Here is a 20,039-nt window from a genome sequence, read left to right on the forward strand (position 1 = left end):
GCTGCTATCTTGGGTTACCTCTCTGCCACCATCACCATCTTTTTTCTTTTTTTAAGGTGTTTTTAAGTTTATTTTCCATCTTTTAAAATCAGTGGCAAACTCATTGAGGACTAACAGTTAAATATACATATAGAGGCATTTCTCCTTGCATAAATCTGCCCACTTCCAGGTGGAAGACGGATACAGGAGTTGGTCGATTTTCTTAAGGCATCTATCTATCCTACCCACCATAGTCCTCACTCCAGATTCAGTACAAGAATGCTGAGGGAAGAATTCAGAAGGGGGAGGGTCACAGGTTCATGGGCGTTCCTCTACCATCACTGGAAGTCAGAAACTGAAAGCAAAACCTCCTTCAAAAATACTCAGTCTAGCCCTCTGTGCCTTCCAAAGCTCAATCCTCTCATTTTGTATTGTTAGAGTCTTAGTTGTGTGGAATTCCACTTGGTAACCGCTATGTTTATTCTTTCAGAAGGGTCATCGTATCCCATGTGTAGAAAACTGGTATAGAATGTACTACTCCACATTCCTTCTTTCCAACCTGTACTCCTTCCTTTTGATGGAAAGTTCCCTCACCATAACAATCTAGGATAAGAACTAAGCTCAGATGGAGTCTAAGTGTGAGGATTCCCCTAGAGGGATGAGCTAGAGTCACTGCCCTCAGCCAAATCATCTCCAAATTCCTGTCCACTGCTGGAGTCTGTGGAGTCACTTCTTTCAGCCTCTTGGAACTCTTCTTTCTTGTTCTCTTTTGATCCCCATGAGGGATTATAGGTGTTAATTTATCAACATCTGAGCAGTCTCTGGCGGATTACTCCCTGGAGACTTCACCTCCTGTTTCTCTTCCAGGTCTTCTTGCAGACCCTCAGATGATGGGAACCACTGGTCTATTTGTCTGAACTTGGGGTTTGGTCCTCCAGTCCTGGTTATGTTCTTGTGCTTTCCATAGCTTGTCTCTTTGTATGCCTTATACGCCTTAGGTGACAAAGTCCTGAGCCAGAGGTCCAGGTCCACCCTATACTGTTGCTGCAGCTCCTCAGCCTGTCTCTTATACTGTTCCTTCAGGCTCTGTGGAACTCGCTGCCAGAGTCTCCCAATCTCTACCATTCGCTCCCTCAGGGGCAAATGTGTAGATCCCTACTTGACCATACATCTTCATGAAATTTATGATATGCATTCATTGGTGGCTTCATGGGCTCTCCCGGAAATTTCACTTTCAAAAATTCATTGATTTCCTGGAGAGTTGTCTTATTTTTCACACTTCTTTCTATATTCTTTAGGGTTTCAGTTTGGCACCTCTTGTAGATGTGAGATGTCTTGGAGACCTGGGCTACATCAGGGTGATTTTCTCTGAATTGAGCCAGTTTTTTTCTCAAACTCCTGTTTCTTCTTCTGGAAATCGTCAATATATTTTTGTTTTATATGTTCTGGAAGTTTCTTGTATTTCTCAGACAGGACCTTGGTCAACTCCATGTTATTCATTTCAGGGTGTACTTGTAAATACTGGGCCTGCTTTTCCTTGTAGAAGTGAATATAAGTAGTCAGGGGTTTTGTGGGGAAGTCTGGATGTTTCTCCCATTTTTTGCCTTTCATGGGATTTTTAACATACTCTTTGGCTTCCAAAACTAATTCTTTCAATGTACGCAACTTCCTCATTTTGGAAAACATCTCTACTCATTTGTCTTTGCACATTTCTGCAGAGAAATGACTAAAGCTATTTTTTCTCAATCCAGATGTGACAGGGTTGTCTTAAAAGTTTCTCTGTCATTATGTGGGACATTATTCTCCATATTTTCCATTAATCTCAGGATGATTTTGTGTGACCAGTGGCCTTGGGTGTGATGTGATGCCATTTTGAGATTTCTGTCTGGGCTACTGAAAATTCTCAGTTGTACAAATACCTCAGTAGGAGTGCAAATTCCTTTAGTCTCCCAAAGCAACAGATAGATGATTTCGAGAAGTCCTGCAGTACGTGTGATACTGTACTTCTGAAAATTCTATAATTGGACTTTTCAGTGCTTGCAGGAAAATCCTTCCAAGTGGCTCGGGGTTCTGTGTCTTCTGTGCTCTCTGGATGGCAGCTGTAACCTCCTACACCATCACCATCTTTAGTTGGGGAAGCTTCCATCTTGGGACACCGGTGGGACCTGGAAGCTCAACACAAAGCTACCTACAGGTTTACTGCTGCTGCCACCACCACCAACTAGGGAAGTAGCTGCTTCCATCTAGGGTCAATAGCCAGACCTGGATGATCATCACCAAGGTCCCTGCAAGCTTGGTTACACCTGAGGTCTCCCTGTTAGATGTGCTAATAGTCACCATCCTGCTGCAGAAGCAGGAGAGAGCCTTGCATGGTGTTGGTAAGTTGGAAGATGGTGTGAGGGTATCTTGATCCCAGCTTGCCCAGCCAATGAGCCTGGGACCCACTGGGTTCCCAGGGCCAACTCAAGCAGCACTTGCTGGGACCCAACACCAGCTCAGTCCCCAACTCCCTCCATAATCCAGCATCTACCAATCACCTGGTCCTTACAGTTTGGCAATCAACAGGGCCCTCCAGCTCCTCAACCTCCAGTCTCCCAACACTTCCCAGCCACAAACATGACCCAGGACTTGCAGCTATGTGACCAGCCCACAGCTCTGAACGTCTGGTCCTGAGCTGCCTGATACAGAACTGCTCTGCACAACAGGCCCACAGGTCCTGGTGCTCAGACTTGGAACCTCTCTAGAGAGAAGTTTCTGATAGGGAAGTTAAATGGTGGGGGCAGGAGAGACATAGTTTAGAGACTAAATTAGAAACCAGGAATTGTGGGGTCCACAGGTAATATGAAGGGCTAAGACCTGGCTCTTGCCTCATACAGTGGACCCATAAGGAGAGTCCTGGGGTGTAGTCCTCCAATATGACCAGCAATTGCTATATCCTGCCTCTAGGAATTATGTCTCCAAGATAAACCCTCCCACCCTAGTAACCCTCACCATCCTGAGGATGGAGATACCAGCAAACTCCAGGCAACCCCACCTACTGGATAAGAAGGGAGCAGAGAAGATATTGAACTCCAACAGACACAATTATATAATTTTCCTTTGAGATATTTTTTGCCTTCTTTCTTTTCCCATTCTCACATCCCCAACATTTTTGAAGCCAGGAACTTCTCATTTTTCAGGCATAAGGCTGCTGAGGACTGGGATGTCTGAATAGTATATTACAGTTTTGTTGTATTTTCTTTTATTTTAAATTTATTTTTTTCTTTTTTTTTCATCTTTTACTCTCTTTATTTTCTCCTCACTTACCTGTTTCACAGTCTCTTTCTCTCTTTTCTCCTGTTAATAGCCAACATCTTTTGATTCCTCTTTCATTCCTCCTATGATTTAATACCTCTATAGTCTCACCTCCTACCTCATAAACATCACATCCTACCTTCCTACTTCTTTTTCCACCATTAGAAACTGTAGACCCTTTTCAAAACCTACTGTTTACTGTTTTCAAAACCTACTGTTTATGTAGATAATAATTGAACACATTATTTCTGTTTATTGTGATAAAACTGTAAACATCTTGATAGGAGATATTTGGCTGAAGGCTGCATGTTGTTTGCATTGGGTCCTCTTAATATTGATCTCCTCTTAAAGGCAAGATATTGGAAAACTACAGGGATACTATAAGACAATAGGGGAACTATAATACATCAGATCTGCACTGCTACAAGGGAAAACACAAACAACATGAAAAAACAAGGGAAGAAAGTGCGCCAAACAAACCAAGATACTACAATAAGAGAACCCATTGACAACACAGTAGAAGAAATGTCGGAAAAGGAGTTCATAATATACATAGTTAAAATAATCTGCAACGTAAAGGATGATGTAAGAGTGCAAATGAAGCCAATAAAACTTCAGCAAATACAGGTAGCAAAAGATTACTTCAACAAAGAAACAGAGATGCAGAAAAAATACAAAACCAGAAATCCTTGAAATGAAGGAATCAATAAACCAAATTAAAAATTCAAAAATTCAATAGAAATCATCACCAACAGATTAGATTACTTGGAAGACAGAACCTCAGGCAATGAAGTCAAAATATATAATCTTGAAAGCACAGTTGACCAAGGAGAGAAGATGTTAAGAAACCATGAACAGAACCTTCAAGAATTATGGGATAACATCAGAAGAACAAATTTAAGATTTATTGGGATACAGGAAGGCACACACATACAAATCAAAGGAATGCACAATCTTTTCAATGAAACAATATCAGAAATTTTTCAAAAACCTGAAGAATGAAGTGGAAAATCAAATACCAGAAGTTTACAGGATACCAGATGCACAAAATTACAACAGATCCACACCAAGACACGTTATAATGAAAATGCCCAACATACAAAATAAAGATAGAATTATGAAGGCCACAAGAGAGAAGTGTCAGATTACATATTTGGGGAAACCAATTCAGGTATCAGCAGGTTTCTCAACCCAGACCCTAAAAGCTAGAAGGTCCTGGTATATACCAAGTTCTGAAAGAAAATGGATGCCAACCAAAAATATTATATCCAGCAAAATTAAGTTTCAGATCCGATGACAAAATTAAAACCTTCCATGATAAACAAAAAAGAATTTGCAACTAGAAACCCTATACTATAGAACACTCTCAGCAAGATATTCCATGAAGAAGAAATGAAAAACAGCAATGAAAGTCAGCAAAGGAAAGAACTATCCTAAAGGAAAAGCCAATTGAAGGAGAAACCAAATTGAGTTTGAAACAAAAAATATACCAAATGACCTGGAATACAAATGATATCTCAATAATAACCCTGAACGTTAATGGCCTAAATTCATTAATCAGAAGACACAGACAGGTAGATTGGATTTTAAAAAAGGATCCAACAATACACTGCCTTCAAGAAACTTGTCTCATAGGAAAATACATCACAGACTGAAGGTGAAAGATGGGAAGAAAACATATCTCTCCATGGACTGCATAAACAAGCAGGGGTTTACATCCTTATATGAGATAAAGTGGACTTCAAACCAAAATTAGTCAGAAGGGACAAAGAAGGACACTTCATACTGCTTAAGGGATTCATACAGCAAAAAGACATAACAATCATAAGTATATATGCTTTAAACAGTAGAATATCTACATACATCAAACAAACCCTTCTCAATTTCAAAAATGAAATAGACCACAACACAATAATACTGGATAACTTTACCACACCTCTTTCACCACTGGATAGATCTTCCAAACAAAAGTTAAACAAAGAAACTCAGAACTCAATAATACAATCAATATTTTAGGCTCAACAGACATATATAGACTATTTCATCCATCAAAATGAGCAAATACACTTTTTTTCTCAGTCAGCAGCACATGGATCCTTCTCTAAAATAGACCATATTTTATGCCACAAAACAACTCTTAGCAAATACAAAAAATTAGAGATACTACCCTGCATTCTATCACATCATAATGAAATGAAATTAGAAGTAAAGGATAAAATAAAAATAGAAGCTACTCCAACAGCTGGAGATTAAAAAACATGCTATTGAATGACAAATGAATAGTAGAAGACATCAGAGAGGAGATTAAAAAAATTCTTAGAAGTAAATGAGAACAGTGATACAATGTATCAAAATCTTTGGGACACTATGAGGGCAGTGCTAAGAGGAAAGTTCATTGCATTGAGATTATATATTAAAAGAATAAAAGTCAACAAATAAATGACCTATTATATGTTAAAGCCCTAAAATAAGAAGAACAAATCAACACCAAATATAGTAGGAGAGAGGAAATAATTAAAATCAGAACTAAATCAATGAAATTGAAACAAAAGAAACAATTGAAAAAATTGACAAAACAAAAACTTGGTTCTTTGAAAAAATTAATAAAATTTATAAACCCTTAGCCACACTAAGAGAAGAAGAAAGAAAACTCAAATTACTAAAATTCATGATGAAAAAGGAAATATCATGGTGGACCCTATTGAAATACAGAAGATAATTAGAAACTATTTTGAAAATTTATACTCCAATAAAATAGAACAGCTTGAAGACATCAACAAATTTCTAGAGACATATGATCAACCCAAACTGATTTAAACAGATCAATTTCAAGCAAGAAAATAGAAGATGCCATCAAAAGTCTACCAACCAAGTAAAGCTCAGGAACAGATGGATTCTCAGCAGAGTTCCACAAGACCTTCAAAGAAGAATTCACACTAATGCTTCTTAAATTATTCCATGAAATAAAAAAGGAGAGAATCCTTCCAAACTCATTTTATGTGGCTAGTATCACCCTTATACCAAAACCAGACAAGGACACATCAAGGGAAAAACACTTCATACCAATATCCCTGATGAACATAGATGTAAAAATTCTCAATAAAATTCTGGCAAATCACATAAAAACATATTAAAAAGATAGTGCACCATGATCAAGTGGGGTTCATCCCAGGGATGCAAATTTAGTTCATCATACAGAAATCAATAAACATAATACATCACATTAATAGATTTAAAAAGATAAAAATCATATGATCATCTCAATAGATACAGAAAAAGCATCTGACAAAATACAGCACCTCTTCATGTTCAAAACACTGGACAAACTAGGGATAGTAGGAACATACTTCAATATTGTAAAAGCTAGCTATGCTAAACCCAAGGCCAACATCATTCTAAAAGATGGAGAAAAGCTGAAAGCATTCCCTATAAAAAAAATGGAACAAGACAGGGATATCCTCCTTCACCACTTCTATTCAACATTGTCCTTGAAACTCTAACAAGAGCCATTAGATGACATAATTTAATGGGATATGAATAGAAAATGAAGAACTCAAACTATCACTATTTTCCAATGACATGATTCTATATTTAGAGGATCCAAAAAATTCCATCAGAAAACTTCTAGAACTAATAAATGAATTCAGCAAAGTAGCGGGATATAAAATAAACACCCCTAAGTCAAATGTATACATTAGAGATGAATCCTCTGAAAGAGAAATTAGGAAAACTACCCCATTCACAAGAGCCTAAAAAGAAAATAAAATGCCTGGGAATCAATGTAACAAAAGGGGTTAAAGACCTCTACAATGAAAACTACGAAATGCTAAAAAAAGAAATTAAAGATCTTAGAAGATCAAAAGATATCCCATGTTCTTGGATAGGCAGAATTAACATTGTCAAAATGGCCACACTATCAAATGTGTCATATAAACTTAATGTGATTCCTGTTAAAACCTCAATGACATTCTTCATAGCATGAGAAAAACCAATCATGAAATTTATCTGGAAAAATAAGAGACCCAGAACAGCCAAAGCAATACTTAGCAAGAAGAGTGCAGCAGGGGGTATCACAACAGCAGACCTTAAACTATATACAGAGCAATTATAACAAAAACGGCATGGTACTGACACCAAAACAGACATGTAGACAAAAGGTGCAGAATAGAAGACACATACAAATCCACATAAATACACTCATCTCATACTAGACAAAGGTGCCATAAATACACATTGGAGAAAGGAAAACTCAAATTACGAAACTATAATGGCCTCTTCAACAAATGATGCTGGGAAAACTGGAAATCCATGTGTGGCAAAATGAAATGAGACCCCTATCTCTCACCCTGCACAAAAATCAATTCAAAGTGAATCAAGGACCTAGGAATTAGACCAAATACCCTGCATCTAATAGAAGAAAAAGTAGACCCAAATCTTTATCAGGTCAGCTTAGGACCTGACTTCCTTAACAAGACCCCTAAAACACAAGAGTAAAATCAAGAATCAATAAAAGGAATAGAATCAAACTAAAATGCTTTCTCTCAGCAAAAGAAGCAATTAATAACATGAAGAGAGAGCCTACAGAAGGGAGAAAATCTTTATCACATGCACTTGAGATAGAACACTAATTTCTAGGATATGTAAAGAACTGAAAAAACAACACCAAAGAAACAAAAGACCCAATCAAAAAATGGACTAAAGAACTGAACAGACACTTCACAGAAGATATACAATTGATCAACAAATATATGAAAAAAATGCTCAATACCTCTAGCAATTGAAGAAATGTAAATCAAAACTATTGTAAGATTTCATTTCACTCCAGTCAGAATGGCAATTATCAAGAATAGAAGCAACAGTAAGTGTTGGCGAGGATGTGGGGGAAAAGGTACACTCATACATTGCTAGGGGGACTAAAAATTGGTACAACCACTCTGGAAAGCAGTATGAAGATTCTTTCATAACTGGGGATAGAACTACCATTTGACCCGGTCATCCCACTCCTCAGTCTATACCCAAAAGACTTAAAATCAACATAATACGGTAACACAGCCACATCAATGTTATAGCAGCTCTGTTCACAATAGCTAAACTGTGGAACCAACCTAGACGCCCTTCAAAAGATAAATGGATAAAGAAACTGTGATATATATATATATATATATATATATACATATATATATAAACATATATATATATAAATAATGGAATTTTACTCAGACTTAGAATGAAATTATGGCATTTGCAAGTAAATGAATGGAGTTTGCAAATATCATGATAAGCAAATAAAGCCAATCCCCAAAAAACAGACCGAATATTCTCCCTGATAAGTGGAGAATGATAAATAATGGGGGTGGGGAGGTGGGGAGTGAGAGAAGAAAGGGGGAACGTCAGATTATGTAGAAGGAAATGAGAGGGAGAGGGTATGAAAAATGGTGGAATAAGACAGACATCATTACCCTATGTACATGTATGATTACATGAATGGTATGAATCTACATTGTGTACAGCCATACAAATGAAATGATGTACCTCATTTGTGTACAATGAATCAAAATGCAGTCTGTAAAAAATTAAAAAATAAATAAATGAATAAATAAATAAATAAAAATTCAAAAAAGAAAAAAGAATTAAATGGAAGGGCATCAAATTAAAAAGCTTATGCACAGCAAAGGAAATAAGAGTGTGAAGAAAGTACCTAAAGAATGAGATAAAATCTTATATCTTCTTCTGGTAGAGTACTAATATCCAGAATAAATAAAGATCTCAAAAAATTTATCCTTCAAATAACAACCAAATCAATAAATGGGCAAAGGAACTAAGCAGATATTTCTCAAAAGAAGAAATACAAATGGCTGAAAAATGTGAAAAAAATGTTCAACATCTTTAGCAATTAGGAAAATGCAAATCAAAACTACATTGACATTTTATCTCACACCAGTTAGAAGGGCAGCCATTAAAAATACAAACAAAAATAAATGTTGGAGAGGATATGGAGGAAAAGGAACATTTTTAAACCATTGGGTGGGATTAGAAATTAGTACAAACACTATGGAAATTAGCCCGGAGTTTCCTCAAAAGAGTAGGAATAGAACCACCATATGACCTAGTTATACCAGTCCTTGGTATTTATCCTAAGGAACTAAAATCAACATACTGTAGCAATACAGGCATATCCATATTTGTAGCAGCAGAGTTCACAATAGACAAACTATAGAACCAGCCTAGGTGTCTCTCGACAGACTACTATAAAAAACAAAGAGTAGTGTGTATACATGATGGGGTTTTAGTCAGTCAAAAAGAACAAAATTATGGCATTTGCAGGAAACTGGAGGGAACTTGAGAGCATTATGAAAAGCAAAGCAAGCCAAACTCAGAGTGTCAAGGGTTGTATGTTTTCTCTCATATGTGGAAGCTAGAAAATAAAAATTAAAAAAAAAAAAGAGGGACTAGGAAGAAGATGCAAGAAAATAGAAGGGAAATCAGTAGCATACGAGGGAGTAGGAGGAGGGACAGGAAAGAGGGTACTGGGGAATGAAAGTGACCTAATCATATTTTTATATTCATGTGTGTGTATGTTGGAGGAATGAATCCCACCATGATATATAATTATAACGTACCAACAAAAATGTTTTTAAAAAGTTATTGATATAGTTGACCCAGCTAGGTTGTCACACTCTTGTAATCCCAGCTACTCAGGAGGCTGAGACAGGAAGATTGTAAGTTCAAGGCCAGCCTGGTCAACTTAGTAAGACCCTGTCTCAAAGGAAAAAAAAAGAAGGAAAGAAAGAAAAAAAGGGTGGAAAAAATCTGAGCCTACTGTCTGAATGAAATTTTTATCAGTCTAAGGTGAAGGACAAGTTGCTTTCCAGGGTCCTTCTAACACTACGAGGTTCACCCCTGACAGTGTTTAAGGAGGACAGCTTGGTTAGTGACTTCATTCTCTAATCCTCCCTTTTGAATCTGACCTTTCTCTGCTGTTTTCTAAAGTCCTTTGCCCGTTTGCTTAGTTTTTCTTTTTCCTTCTTTCTTTTATTTTTGTTGTTGTTGAATTGTACAAGTCCTGTATATATTTTAGATATTAGTCTCTTATTAGGAATATGGTTTGCAAATATTTCCTCTCATTCCATAGGCTGTCTTTTCACTCTGTTATTGGCTTCCTTTGCTGTGTAGCATTTTTGGTTTGATGTAATTCCACTTGCCTATGTTTGCTTGTGTTGCTTGTGCTTTTGGTGGGATAGCCAAGAAACCATCACTATCCCCAGTGGTATGAAGTTTTTTTTAATGTTTTCTCTTAGGTGTTATGTAGTTCCAGGTCTTACATTTAAATATTTAATCCATTTTTAAGCCAATATTTTGTATGGTATAACATATGAATATAATCTCATTCTTTGTCATGTGGGTATCAAGTTTTTCCAACAACATCATTGAAAAGACTGCCCTTTATTTATTGTAAGTTCTTGGCACCCTTGTTGACTGTATATACATGGGTTTATATCTGGGCTCTGTATTCTGTTCCATCAACCTAAATGTCAGTTTTGTGCCATTAATGTATTGTTGTAGTTACTACAGATTTGAAATACATTTTAAAATTAGGAACTCTGATACCTCTAGTTTTGTTCTCCTTTCTCAGGATTCCTTTGATTATTCACAATCCCATGTAAATTTTAGGATTACATTTGTTTTCTGTAAAAATAATAATAATAATAATAATAACAAATTGTTGGAATTTAGACAGAAATTACACAGAATCTATAGATTTATTTGAATACTGTGGACATTTTGGAAAGGCTTTCAATCCATGAGCATGAATGTCTTTCCTTTTATTTGTGTGTGTTAAAATGTATTTCATCAACAATTTGCAGTTTTCAGTGTACAAGTTTTTTATTTCCTTGATTAAGTTTATTAGTATATTATTCTATTTGGTGCTATTACAGTAAGATTATTTGCTTAATTTCTTTTTACATAGTTCATTATTAGTGTATGGAATGCCAATAATTTTTGTATATTGATTTTGTATCTTGCAAATTGACTATTTGTTTAAACACATTTTTTTGCTGTTGTTGTTGTGTGTGTAGTATTTAGCATTTTTCAGATATGTTTACATTATCTACAAACAAGTAATTTTCTTCTTCTATTAAAAAAAAAAAAAGAATTAAGGTCTCTCTGGTCAGAATGGAATGGTTGGGATGTGATTACCACAGATGGGGTCCTAAGGGACCCGAACAGGCTCAGGGTTCAGTGTGGCTTGCTTTCCTATGAGGAGGCCAGGGCAAGTTTGGTTCAGTGCCACTTCAGTCGTTATATGACGGCCTTCTCTCCTGCTGGGTGAATGTTCATAGTGAAACAGTTGAACTCCCTTGCCCCTCAGGTTGGGTATGTCCTATGGACATTTCTTTGTGCTTCCCATGGGGTTTCTATTACCCACGATATAGGAACAGCACCCTGATGGGAATCGGTGGCAGGGAGGCTTCCCGAGTGTAGAGAATGCTGCTGCTGTGCCTCTCCAGCCCCACCCCCTCGGTCAGTGATGTCACAGTGTTAATGTGGACACACCTTGTTGGGTACCACAGAATAAAGTTGGACTTTTCTGCTACAGCAGTCTCTTACATCTCGTAGAAAACAAAAGTGTCACTGGCTTTTATCATTGTCACGGATTTGCTTTGCCTAGAGATCTTTCTGTCTTCATCACACCTGAGGACCTGATCCAATGTCCTTCAGGATGACCTGAAGGACTCCCCTCACACAGGCACATCCAGTGGGGACCAACTCCACAAGGGCGTGGTCAGGCCAGGAGGCTCCAACCACAGGGATGGGAGGTGAACTTGAAGAGTGCTTCTCCAGCATGCCCAAGGTCAATGTTCACTTCCCAGCAACACACACACACACACACACACACACACACACACACGCAAGCACAAACACACACGAGTCTATTTGTCAAGCTGGGAACAATGGCCTATGGCTGTGCGTTCACTAACTTTATCATCACTGTGGCTCAGACTCTGAATAAGAGAATCTTAGAGGGGAAATGTTCACTTGGGAGTCAAGGTTTCAGTGGTCTCAGCACATGGATTGCTGACTCTATTAGTCTGGGCCCAAGTAGAGGCAGCCCATTGTGGGGGAAGGGCCCAGGGGAGGAAAGCTTCTCTCCTCAGGGCAGCAAAGAGGCAGAGACAGAGGCAGAGAGAGGGTGAGGTTGGGGACATGACCCCAGTGAGTCTCAGCCCAAAGTAAGCGGCCATGACCCACCTGCCTAGAGCAACCAGCGAGTCAGTCCATTCTACCTAGGCTGGGCTGAAGGTCACAGCTCTCCCCACCCAATCACTTCACATATAAACATCCTTGCACTGTTCCGTCCAGTGGAACCATCGCGGAGAAAGGAGACACCACCAATCTTTAGTTTGATGAGATTTATTGCGTCCTCCCTGTTTCTCTGTCTCCTGCCTTCTTCTTTCTCCTTCTCTCTCCCTGCCTCTCCTCCCCTCTCCCACGCTCCTAGCTTATCAACCAATTATAGCATAGCTTTCTCTCACGCAGGAGAGCGTGTAGGGGAATGTCAGCATAACACTATATAAATCACCAGCTGTTCATGCGCACGGCATGATTTTAGATAGCCAATCCTTGAGCCTCGCATTAACACGTCATAAGTCTCCAAGGAACTAGTAACAGCAAACAACCTTTAGATACTCCCTCATTTTGCAGCAAGCACCCTTTGGCTCACTGCCAGGCACCATCTTGTCCAAGACAGCCCTCAACACTCCACTAGCTCGGGAGCCTGTGTGTGTGTGTGGCTGAGGCGGTGGGGACACCTTGCACTCAAAGCATCACGGGCTATGATCCTCTCTACTTGGACTCCAAGTCAGCAGGATCACACATGCAAGCCCGACCTGAGCACCTGAGGGACAGCTTGTCTCAAAGGAAATAATAAGAGGGAAAACAAAAAATAAAAAAAATCTGTGCAAGTACCTCAGAGACAGAGCACTCGCCTGACACAACCAAGGCCCTGACTTTGATGGACAGTACGTCAAAACACCAAAAAATACAAAACAAAACCAACCCAAAGCAGGGCTTGAGAGAATGAGTTCAAGCCTCCTGCCTCTCCCATCCTGCAAGGACACAGCAACAAGGTGCGTTGACCTGGGACTTGCCAGTCTCCAGAACCCTGGGAATGTGATTTATATTGCGAATAAATGGCACAGCCTAAGGTTCTTTTTACAGCATAAGGAAGGGACCCAGGTATCTGAGAAGACCTCCATTTCCTCCCCATTTTGGAAGGACACGATTATTGGTTCTTGGTTTGGGTATTTTATCCTTTCTTACTTTGATCCTCTCAGTCACCACTTTTGGCAACCCAGAGTTTCTAGAGTGAAATCCAGTGAGAACCTTTGTGGGGAGTAGCTGATGAATGCTCCCTCCCTCTCGACAGGTGTTAATGCCAAGCCCTAGAGCATCTTAGAGGACAGAGCATTATGGGGTAATATCGCCATGCGAGCAAAGCGCTACCATGCTTTGGATGCCAACCATTCTGAGTCGGAAGAAGTAGGAATTGAATGAACACTTTGCATGTAGAGATGAGGTGGCCAGTAAGAGCCCCAAGTGACTAGGGATTCTCATCAGACTCCAAGTGAAAAGACCACTGGGGGACGCCACAGTTCTAATCTCTAAATGTATAACTTTCATTCTCCATAATCCCCTGAAAGAAAAACACTTCTGGGGTCCTTTCTTATTCTTATTATGACAGTGGCAAAGATCCTGGGGGCCCCAAAGTGAGAAGGCCAGTGGGGGCTGTGCCCACGGGTGACTGGGTCATCTCATGCTCTGACCTCACAAGCAGCCACTGTGATGCGCTGTGCCACCGCGGCCATATAAGTGGGTGACTGGCTGGGCTCTTCGTCCATAAGTACAGGAAGCTCTTGGTGGTGACCTGTCGGACTCCCAGCTAGTTAGTGCGTTTGGTGGTTGGTGGTTGGTATTCGGTGGTTGGTGGCTGGTGGTTGGTGGTTGGTGGTTGGTGGTTGGGGTTTATTGGCTGTTGGTTTTTTGATTTGGGCTTTGGTTTGTTTGTTTGTTTTGTCTTTTGTCTTTTGTTGTTGGTTTTGGTGTTTTGTTTGTGTTTGTTATTTTTTTTTTAGCTAGCGTCCTTCGTCAGTGTTCCGGCTTTAGGATGGTTGGCAGTCAGAGTAGAGAGCATAGAGTAGAGCGGCAGGGGCCCAGCTACTGCTATGAGGCGGCCCTCACCGACCACTACCAGGTGGTGAGGAAGCTCGGGCGGGGGGGCTTGAGCCAGGTGTTCCTGGCCCGCCATCTCCTCACCGGGGCAGAGGTGGCGGTGAAAGTCGTGGCCAAGAAGAGGGCGCTCCAGCATGTCCTGTGTGAACCGCGGAGGTTGATGGCCCTGGAACACCCGAACGTGATCCAGCTCTTCCAGGTCATCGAGACCCCGCGCAACATGTACATGGTGATGGAGCGCGCAGGTGGGGGCGACCTGACCCATTGCATCTTGATGTCCGGTGGCCTGAGGGAGGGGAAGGCCCGGAGGCTATTTTACCAGGTCGTGTGTGCGGTGCGCCACTGCCATGACAGGGGCATCGCGCATCTGGACCTGAAGCCCGAAAATCTGGTGCTGGACACCCAGGGCCGCAGCGTGAAGCTCATCGACTTTGGCCTGAGCCTCACCTTCACGCCGGGGCAGAGGCTCAGCACCTCCTGGGGCACGCTCCCGTACTGGGCCCCCGAGCTCGTGCGGGGGCAGGACTTTGAGGGGCCCCCGGCAGACGTCTGGAGCCTGGGAGTCGTGCTCTTTGAACTGCTCACGGGAAGGCAACCGTTCCGGGCGTGCACCGACAAGAGCCTGCGGAAGCAGATCCTGCGGGGCCGCTATGCCCTCCCCAGGCGCCTGTCCGCTGAAGCCCGCAGCCTCATCCATTGCATGCTGACGCTGGACCCGGCCCAGAGGCCCACCCTCGAGCAGGTAATGGGCCACCCATGGATGAGCCTGGGCCAGCAGCCTCCACCCAGCCCTGGCAGCCAGCCGCTCCCCAAACGCCCCGACCCCGCCATCCTGACCATCATGCTGGACATGGGCTTCGACCCCTACGAAGCCTGGGTGTCCCTGGACAAGCGGAAGTGGGACGAGGCCGCGGCTACCTACCGCCTCCTCCAGCACCAGGGACCCCAGGGGGCGGGCCACGAGCTCCAGGCCAGGCCTGTGGGCCGTCGGGTGGTCGCGCCTCTCCCGGCTCCCACAGATGCCCCCAGCCCACGTGCCAACAAGTGTACCAGCGAGCCTGTCCTTCTGGTGCCCAGTGAACAGCACCAGCCTGCTGAGGCCAGGTCAGCGGGGCAGAAGGGCGTTGCAGGTGACAGCGGGTCCGTTGTCCCTCTGAATTTCTTCCGTGTGCACTCGGCCCCGCCCAGCCCAGCCTGCCAGCGAGGCCCTGTGCCCCACAGGCCCCAGCATCCCAGGCCCAGCCTTAGCAGACAGGTGGCAGAAGGCCCCAGCTCGTCCTCCAAGGGTTCCTCCTCTGGCCGATCCTCGGACAGCAGCAGGGGCTGGAAGCGGGTCACTGGGAGGATGGCAACCTTCCTTCGAAAACTCTGCTGCTGTGTGCCTTGCTTTTGCTGGCCCAGCCCTGCAAGGAGAGTGGCACCCATGCAAGGCAGCCACGGACCCCGGAGGTCCCCACACACAGTGGCTCCAGGGAACGTGACCTGATGGGACAGACAGACCAACAGACAGCAAGAAGTCCCCGAGCTCCAAGTATCCCAACCTGGTGGAGTGGACACCCATCCCAAGTGAACTCAAAGCACTTCAGCCACAATGGGCATCAGCTGGCCCTGGCTTCCCCTCCGTGGACTCCAGTCTGCGCCCTCCACGACTCTCTGCCCCCACCTACAGACATCAGAGACTCTGTCCCCTGGGACACTTCCCCTGCCCTGCTCTTCCCTGGCCTTCCTCCTGTGCTTCTGGGAAGGCAGAGATGGTTCCTGAGAAATTTCTCCTCTTCACCAATTATATAATAAAATTGATATTCCAGAGATTGTTTTCTTTTGCTTTGTTTTAAAAAGGCAGATTACAAAATACAGAGAGATTTTTAAAAGGAAAAAAAAAATCACACACACAAAACAACACCAGAGTGAGTCCTCAGAGCAAAGGCAGGAGCCCAGCAGCCATCCAGGCCAGGGCCAGTGCCACTGGGCCTCCCGCCAATGTTCAGTGTAGATAGAGACTTGGGCACCTCAAGCCAGGGTAGATGGAACCCCTCTCCCCTGTCCTTAATGTAGACAGATTCTCTCCTTGAGATACTGTAGACCTGATTCCACTGCTTTGGTCGAGAGAATCCCTTTCCCAATCTGCAGGTCCTGCCTGAGGATCGTTCTGGGTGGGATTTGGGGGGGGGGGGGCACTTGTGTTAGAGAAGACATATACGGAAAGGTTTTGGAGACTCCAGAGTGTTCTGTGGCATCACCTCCATAATCCCATGGACAGGGAGGCAGGAGGTGGGCCAGAGGGCAGGGGAGGGCCTGCTTGCAGCAGGGGCTGGGGGCTTCACCACATGCTCCGCAGCCTCCGAAACCAAAATCTTCTTCTGGTCACTGCTAAAAGTCATGGAGAGTGGGCACATGGGCTTTGGGCACTGGAGAGCTTAAACCCTCTCAGGCTTACTACTTACCGAAAAGCCAAGTGAATATCAAGGAAATAAAGTTCCTAATATGAGGAGCTCCAAAAAGATCTTCAGGTGTAGATGATATCCCTGAAGAATAGTACCACATTTCTGAAGAAGAATTAACACCAGTTGTATACAAACATTTCCAGGGAGCAGAAGCACAGGGAAGCATTCCCAGTGTGTTTTGTGGAGCTGGAATTACCCCATCATCAAATCAGAAAAGACGCTGCCAGAATAAAACATCAGAGAAACCCAAAACAGACAGACCAGAGTCCATCCTGAATATGGACACAAATAGCTCTCTACAAGGCACTTTATTGAAAAGCCAGGAAAGACACGTGATGGTATGGATTCCTGTAGAATAATTACCTGTCAAAATTCAACACCTGTTGAAAAATAGCTCTGAGACAGGTAGGACCAGGGAGTGTTGGGGACTAAATTCTATCCCCCAAAGACACAAATAGGCTCAAACCTCCCCAGCAAAGAATTAAGGTCTCTCTGGTCAGAAATGGCATGGTTGGGATGTGATTACCACAGACAGGGTCCTGAGGGACCCGAGTAGGCTCAGGGTTCAGTGTGGCTTCCTCCCTATTTGGTTGAGTGCCACTTCGGTCATTATACGCGACTGCCTTCTCTCCTGTTGGGTGAATGTTCATAGTGAAACAGTTGAACTCCCTTGCCCCTCAGGTTGGGTATGTCCTATGGATATTTCTTTGTGCTTCCCATGGGGTTTCTATTTCCCACCATATAGGAACAGCACCCTGATGGGAATCAGTGGCAGGGAGGCTTCCCGAGTGTAGAGAATGCTGCTGCTGTGCCTCTCCAGCCCCACCCCCTCGGTCAGTGATGTCACAGTGTTAATGTGGACACACCTTGTTGGGTACCACAGAATAAAGTTGGGCTTTTCTGCTACAGCAGTGTCTTACATCTCGTAGAACACAAAAGTGTCACTGGCTTTTATCATTGTCACGGATTTGCTTTTCCAGAGATCTTTCTGTCTTCATCACACCTGAGGACCTGATCCAATGTCCTTCAGGATGACCTGAAGGACTCCCCTCACACAGGCACATCCAGTGGGGACCAACTCCACAAGGGCGTGGTCAGGCCAGGAGGCTCCAACCACAGGGATGGGAGGTGAACTTGAAGAGTGCTTCTCCAGCATGCCCAAGGACAAGGTTCGCTTCCCAGCAACACACACACACACACACACACACACACACACACACACACACAGGAGTCTATTTGTCAAGCTGGGAACAGTGGCCTATGGCTGTGCATTCATTAACTCTATCACTGTTGTGCCCCAGACTCTGAACAGGAGAATCTTAGAGGGGAAATGTTCACTTGGGAGTCAAGGTTTCAGTGGTCTCAGTCCATCGATTGCTGACTCTACTGCTCTGGGCCCAAGTAGAGGCAGCCCATCTTGGGGGAAGGGCCCAGGGGAGGAAAGCTTCTCTCCTCAGGGCAGCAAAGAGGCAGAGACAGAGGCAGAGAGAGGGGGAAATTGGGGACATGACCCCAGTGAGTCTCAGCCAAAAGTAAGCGGCCATGTCCCTCCTGCCTAGAGCAACCAGCAAGTCAGTCCATTCCACCTAGGCTGGGCTGAAGGTCACAGCTCTCCCCACCCAATCACTTCACCTATAAACATCCCTGCACTAGCTCGGGAGCCTGTGTGTGTGTGGCGGAGGTGGTGGTGTCACCTCACATTCAATCCATCATGGGCTGTTATTCTCTCTCCTTGGACTCCAAGGCAGGAGGATCACACATGCAAGGTTGATCTGAGCACCTGAGGGAGAGCTTTTCTCACAGGAAATAATAAGGAGCCTACTTGCTGGCAACAACTTCCTCAAGAAGACTCCTAAAGCTCAGGAAGTAATATCAAGAATTAATAAATGGACTCCAAGTTCAGTAGCCATCACTGAGCCTGCCTGACCCCCCACACCGAGGTGGTCATGCTGCCTGAATCTCCCAGCTCACCCCCATACTGAGGATGGAGGCCGGTAGCTAAGCCTGCCTACCTGCTCTCTACTGCTGAGGGACACTGCACCTGCTTCTGTGCTGACTCAGTGCACCCTTTCTGGGGCACCCCAGTTTCTTTGGAGGCTGGTGCAGGCATTTTGAATTATTCCTGAGGGCGTGGCCATCATCATTGGATGGGGAGCTCCCTTCCTGAGACACCTACAAGAGACTGGAGGCCCTTTGACAAGTACCTCTATTTACTCACTTATATCCTACACCCTTCCCCATCCTCTTGTTCACAATTAGAAATACTGTACATAATAATTGAACTCATCCTGTTCATCAAAATAATGTCAAAGTTTTTATAGGGGTTCTCTGGTTAAGGGCTATGTATTCTCTGTATTGAGTGCTACTGGTATTGATCTCTCCTTCAAAGAAGAGGTAGTAGAAAACTGCAGGGTCATAATAAGCCTGTGGGGTGGGGGGAGTTCAGTATCTCTGTTCTTCACTGCTAAAGGGGAATATACAGAAACAATATAAAAAAACAGAGGAAGAAAGTGTCCCTAGCAAACCAAGATGCTATTTTGATAGAATCCAATGACAGCATGGCAGTAGAAATGACAGAAAAAGTTTATAATCTGCTTAATTAAAATGGTTCGTGAAGCAAAAGACAAGATAAGAGATAAAATGAAGGAAACGCATGACCATTCCAGTAACCAGTTAAAAGAGCAAATGCAGGAAGCAAAAGACAATTCGATAAAGAGATACAGAAAAACAAACAAACAAACAAACAGAAATACTTGAAATGAAAGAAACATTAAACCAAATTAAAAACTCAATAGAAAGCATCACCAACAGAATAGATCTTATGGAATACAGAATCCCAGACAATAAAGACAAAATATTTAATCTTGAAAATAAAGCTGAACAAACTGAGATGTTAAGAAGTCATGAACGGAAACTCCAAGAATCATGGGTTATCACGAAAAGACTGAATTGAAGAATTATTGGGATTGAGGAAGGCACAGAGATACAAACCAAAGGCACGAACAACCTGTTCAATGAAATAATATCAGAAAATGCCCCAAATCTGAAAACTGAAATGGAAAATCAAATACAAGAGGCTTACAGAACACC

General features: G+C 42.8%; 1 protein-coding gene and 1 pseudogene across 2 annotated transcripts; one reads left to right on the forward strand and one right to left on the reverse strand.

The window, feature by feature from the left end:
- Nucleotides 1-774: 774 nt before the first annotated feature.
- Nucleotides 775-1,653, reverse strand: LOC306669796 (upstream-binding factor 1-like protein 1; annotated as a pseudogene). The gene has a single exon. The product of its transcript is annotated as an upstream-binding factor 1-like protein 1 (transcript).
- A 592-nt stretch (nt 1,654-2,245) lies between these two features.
- On the forward strand, nt 2,246-15,991 carry LOC306669797 (sperm motility kinase 2B-like; the record flags this gene model as incomplete). Its single annotated transcript, XM_079153955.1, has 2 exons — nt 2,246-2,357; nt 14,409-15,991. The coding sequence occupies 2 exons, from the start codon at nt 2,246-2,248 to the stop codon at nt 15,989-15,991; spliced, it is 1,695 nt and encodes a 564-aa protein (XP_079010081.1).
- Between the last annotated feature and the right edge of the window lie 4,048 nt (nt 15,992-20,039).

This window comes from Sciurus vulgaris (assembly GCF_902686455.1).
Source record: "Sciurus vulgaris genome assembly, chromosome: 9".
Classification (NCBI taxonomy): Eukaryota; Metazoa; Chordata; class Mammalia; order Rodentia; family Sciuridae; genus Sciurus; species Sciurus vulgaris.